The 5,407-nt window shown below is 44.2% G+C and overlaps 1 protein-coding gene across 1 annotated transcript; it reads right to left on the reverse strand.

Annotated features, from left to right (window-relative positions):
- Positions 1–535: 535 nt before the first annotated feature.
- Positions 536–4,929, reverse strand: LOC119921923 (olfactory receptor 14J1-like). Its single transcript, XM_038741898.1, has 3 exons — positions 4,894–4,929; positions 2,487–3,195; positions 536–609 (listed from the first exon to the last, which is right to left on the reverse strand). The coding sequence occupies exons 1-3, from the start codon at positions 4,927–4,929 to the stop codon at positions 536–538; spliced, it is 819 nt and encodes a 272-aa protein (XP_038597826.1).
- Between the last annotated feature and the right edge of the window lie 478 nt (positions 4,930–5,407).

Below are 5,407 nucleotides of genomic sequence, written 5' to 3' on the forward strand. Positions count from 1 at the left end.
ATAACAGAATTAAGTGCAATACCTGCTCATAGGGAGTTTATGGTATACATGGGGGGGTTAGAAATTGAAATAAATTACAGATAGAAAAAGTAATAGAGTAAAAGGGTACGTACATAAATTGTTTGGGGCCGGGGTGAGTATCAAAGTAGATTTTCTCATAGAATTACATGTTATAAATTAGAATTTGTTCCAGAAGCTATGGAATAATAAAATCAAATTCCATTTTATGCTATATTCCTTAACAATGAATGACATTAAGCTACTGTTTAATCTTTATTAAAGTATCTCATAGTGTGAGGACTTCTATTATTGAGTCCCATCGAGGCCTAGTGAAAAGAGCTCAGGCCTGGGAGTCAGAGGTCCTGGGTTCTAATCCTTGCTCCAACATTTATCTCAATTTATTGAGCACTTAATGTGTGCAGAGCACTGCGTTAAATGCTTGGGAAAGGACAATGTAAATGAGTTGGTAGACACATTCTCTGCCCGCAGTGAACTTTCAGTCTAGAGAGGGAGCTTAGAGTCTAGAACATCCAGGCTAGAAGTAATGGTGTTTTCCTCTTCTGTGTATGGGGACCACCACTCTCCAGACTTTGATCACGATGAAGAAATCTGGGAAAGACAATTTATGACCATCAATTCCAACGTGATTACTTCATGTCCTCCTGTTACAGCTCCCTGTTCTTTCCACCTTAAAAATATGCACATCCTTTTTTTAAATTTTTTTTTCATTTTAACATTCTTATCTGTGACCTTTCTGGGATAGTGGATGGGCAGAGAAGGAAGCAACCCCAATAACCCTCCTGGACCAAGTCCTTGGGCTCCAAACAGTTCAATATGTAAATGGGTTTGCCCAACCTCTAGGGTCATAGAGAGGGGAGGCAGAATCTTTTCAGATTCAGAGGATGAGGTTTCAAATCCCAGCTCTACCACTTGTCTGTTGTGTAAACCTTGGCAAGTTGCTTTACTTCTGTGTACCTCAGTTCCCTCATCTACAAAATGGGGATTAAATAATTTTAATAATAATAAAATAATGATGGGATTTGTTAAGTGCTTAGTATGTGCCAAACACTGTTCTAAGCACTAAGGTAAATCAGGCAATCAGGTTATTCCACGTGGGGCTCACAATTTTAATCACCATGTTTCAAATAAGGTAACTGAGGCAGAGAGAAGTGAAGTGGCTTGCCCAAGGTCACAGGGCAGACAAGGAGCAGAGCTGGGATTAGAATCTACTTCTTCTGACTCCTAAGCCCTTGTTTATTATTATATTGTACTCTCCCAAGCGCTTAGTACAATAAATATGATTGACTGACAGACTGACTGAGAGAGCCATGGAGCAAACGTCCCAGTAAGGCCTCGAGGAGGGCCTGACCTAGAATGGCAGAGGGCATATCTATGTCCATGGTGCATGGCTCCAGGAATTTAGATCGAGAACATTAGTAGGGGCATCCTTTATTAGGGGGCATCCCTCCTAGAGGTTAAGAGGCAGACTGAGAGATGGGGAGAGGCAGCCAGAGGAAGTGGGGGAGAGGTAGGACGAGGCACAGAAAGAGGGAGACACAGACAGAGATGGGGAGACAGAGGGAAACAGAAAGACTGAGAGACAGGGGAAGGAGCCGGATAAGAGGGAGACAAGCCAAAGGCAGAGAGAAGGAAAGACAAAGAGATGAGGAAACATAGATGGGAGAGATAGACTGTAAGATCTCTGTGGGCAGGGAACATGTCTGTCAACTCTCTTATATTGGACACTTCCAAGCACTTAGTACACATAGTGCACATAGCCCCTGCATAGAGTAAGTGCTTAGTGAATACCATTGATGATCCTTTCCTCCAATCTGAACAAAATCACTGCATCTGTAACCTTTAACATCTTGATATTCACCATACTCCAGGCCCACAGCACTTATATACATTAATCAACCAATCAATCAGTTGTATTAACTGGATGCTTACTGTGTGCAGAGCACTGGAGTAACTGCTGGGGTAGATACAAGATAATTAGGTTGGGAACACTCCGTGTTCCACATGGGGCTCATGTCTAAATCTCCATTTTATAGATGAAGTAACTGAGGAGCACAGACGTTAAGTGACATGCCTAAAGTCACAGAGCAAATACAAGGCGGTGCCAGAATTAAGACCCGGGTTCTCTGACTCCCAGGCCCGTGCTCTAACCACTAGACCACACCATTTCTGCTTCTGTTTGAATGTACATATATATATATGTATACATTCACGTATATATTCACATTATATATGTAAGCCCACTGAAGCTTTATTTCAATTATAGTGCAACATTCTTCCCTCACCCCCATTTGCAGGTCAGTGAGACACCCCCTGATAAATGAGAAAACAGTGATAGAAAGCAACCCGCATTCCATTCTAGGTGCACAACTCCCTTCCCAGGATCTTCTCCAGGGCAGCCTTCATATACTTGTTCCTCAGGCTGTAGATGAGGGGGTTCAGCCCGCGGGCACCACCATATAGATCACAGATCATGAACATCAACAGGTCCTGAAAGAAAGGAAAGTCAGAGGGCGGTTTCACATAACCGAAGGAAGCAGTGGAGAAGAAGAAAGCCATGATGATGAGGTAGGTCAGACAGGTTGAGAAGGCTTTGGTCCGGCCTCCTGAGGACCGCATCCTCAGCTTGTCTGAGAAGATGCAGATGTAAGAGACAATTATGGAGATGAAACAGAAGAAGGCAAGACACGGAACGAGGACTGAAATGCCCAACCCCGCCATTATCCAGTCAGAGCCAGAGAGCTTCAGGAGCCGGGGGATATCACAGAAGAACTGGTGGATCTCATTGCATCGACGGAAGCGTAGAGAGAAGGTCACAGCTGTTTGCATAAGTCCAGAAAGACTCCCACTGAACCAGGAAGAAGCCACCATCTTCTTACAGGCCCCTTGGCTCATGACAACATAGCGCAGAGGGAGGCATGTGGCTACGTAGTTGTCAAAGGACATCACCTGGAGGACACAGCCCGGGAAAGAGATTTCTCTACGGTTAGTCAGGGAGTTGACAATGAATTTGGAGACAGTGGTGGAAATGTCGCAGAGGTCGAGGATGGACAGGTGCCTGAGGAAGAAGTATATGGGGGAGTGGAGTTTCCAGTTGAGGATCATGACAGCAATGATGAGGAGATTCCCAGTCAAGGCCACAATGTAAAGCAGGAGGAACTGCACGGTGTGGACCAGCTGCAGCTCCCGGACCTCCGAGAACCCCAGGAGGATGAATTTCATCATGGTGGTGACGTTGGCCATTTTCTCCCCGGAGACATTTCAGATATCCTGTGGGGACTCTGACAGTGAAAAATGAGAAGGAAAAGGCAATTTCCCACTTGTATTGTTCTGAGGCTGCTTGATACCTGATTTTGTAGGGTATTTATTAAGCGCTTACTATGTGCCAGGTACTGTACCTAGCCCTGGAATAGATACAAGCTAATCAGTTGGATACAGTCCCTGTCATAAATGGGGCTCACAGTTTTAATCCCCATTTTACGGGTGATTCCTAATTGGAGAAAGCTTTGACTGTAAATTCAGGATCATAACTATGGCTCAGTTCTCTGTGCCTTAGTTACTCAGTTTGAGTTGGCTGTGAATGGAAATGTTGAAGCTTTGATGATCATGGTTTTTGTTAAGCACTTATTATGAGTCAAGCACTGTTCTAAGCACTGAAGTAAATACAAATTAATCAGGTTGGATACAGTCCATGTCCAACATAGGACTCACAGTCTGAGTAGGAAAGAGAATTTATATTGAATCCCCATTTGACAGTTGAGGAAACTGAGGCACAGAAAGGTTAAGTAACATGTCCCAGGTCAACACAAAAGGCAAGTGGTGGAGCCGTGATTAGAACTCAGGTTCAATGACTCCCAGGCCTATGTTCTTTCCACTAAGTCATAATAATTTGGTTCCTTTAGTTGTGAAAGAGGGAGAATCATGACTTCATTGTATGTGTGATGCAGAATTAATGTGAAAGAAATGTATCTGAAAACAAAGAATTGGCTGAGTGAGTTGGGATAAAATCAGGAGTTCTTAGGAAACAAAGGTTCAGTGAAGAGTTTGAAATAGGATACAATCAGGATTTCCTAGGAAAACCACAATCAATGGAAGGTCTGGTAATTTCCTCAGAGTAGGCTGACACTTGGAATGTTTGTTTGGGTCTAAAATAACAAAATAAAACAGCTCTGATGAGCATCCTTCACCTCATCCTGAGAAACCTGAGTACTGCACATTCACTTTGTTTCAATGGTATTTGTTAAGCAATTACATGGCAGACACTCTAGTAAGGGCTGGGAATATACAAGATAATTGGGTTGGACGAGTTCGTTATCCCTCTTGGGGCTCACAGTCTTAATCTCCACTTTAAAGTTGAGGTACCCTAGGCACAGAGAAGTGACTTGTTCAAAGTCATGCAGCAGACAAGTGGTAGAGCTGGGATGAGATCCCAGATCCTTCTGCCTCCCAGGACTGGACACTAGACTGCCTTTCCCTGGATATCCCTAGATGGTGAAACAGCATTCCTTCTTGACTTCCTCCTGTATTCAGTAGGGTTTTTTTAAGAGTATTTGTTAAGTGCTTATTATGGAACAAATACTGCTCTAATAACTGGAGCAGGTACTAAGCGAGTCTAATTAAACAAGTCTGATGTGAGCGTGGAGCTCACAGTCGAAATAGGAGGAAAAACAAGTATTTAATCCCCATTTTACTGTTGAAGAAACTGAGGCACAGAGAAGTGAAGTGACCTGAACAAGGTCACACAGCAAGCAATTGGCAGAGTTGGAATTAGTACCCAGGTCCTCTGACACCCAGGCCCCTGCTCTTTCAACTAGGCCACTCTGCTTCTCATAGTTGAACGGGGATAATGTCTGTCTAGACTGGATCATCACTTACCCAGAACTTGCCAACATCGATTCCTCCCTTCAGCATGGCTCCCGACCCTTATTATAATTATCGTGATAATCATCAATCAATAAAACAATTAGTCGCATTTACTGAGCATTTACTGTGTGCAGAGCACTGTACTAAGGGCTTGGGAAAGTACAAATCATTTCTACACTGATACCCAAATCTACATCTCTGCCCCTGCTGTATCTCCCGCCCTCCAGTCTCGCATCTCCTCCTGCCATCACGACATCTCCATCTGGATGTCTGCCCGCCACCTAAACTCGACAAGTCCAAGACTGAATTCCTTGTCTTCCCTCCCAAACCCTGCCCTCTCCATGACTTTCCCATCACTGTTGATGACACTACCATCCTTCCCGTCTCACAAGCCCACAAGCTTAGTGTCATTCTCGACTCCGCTCTCTTGTTCACCCCTCACATCCACTCCGTCACCAAAAGCTGTCGGTCTCAGCTCCGCAACATTGCCAAGATCCGCCCTTTCCTCTCCATCCGAACCGCTATC

The sequence above is a fragment of the Tachyglossus aculeatus genome, unplaced genomic scaffold (genome assembly GCF_015852505.1).
Source record: "Tachyglossus aculeatus isolate mTacAcu1 unplaced genomic scaffold, mTacAcu1.pri SUPER_32, whole genome shotgun sequence".
Lineage (NCBI taxonomy): Eukaryota > Metazoa > Chordata > Mammalia > Monotremata > Tachyglossidae > Tachyglossus > Tachyglossus aculeatus.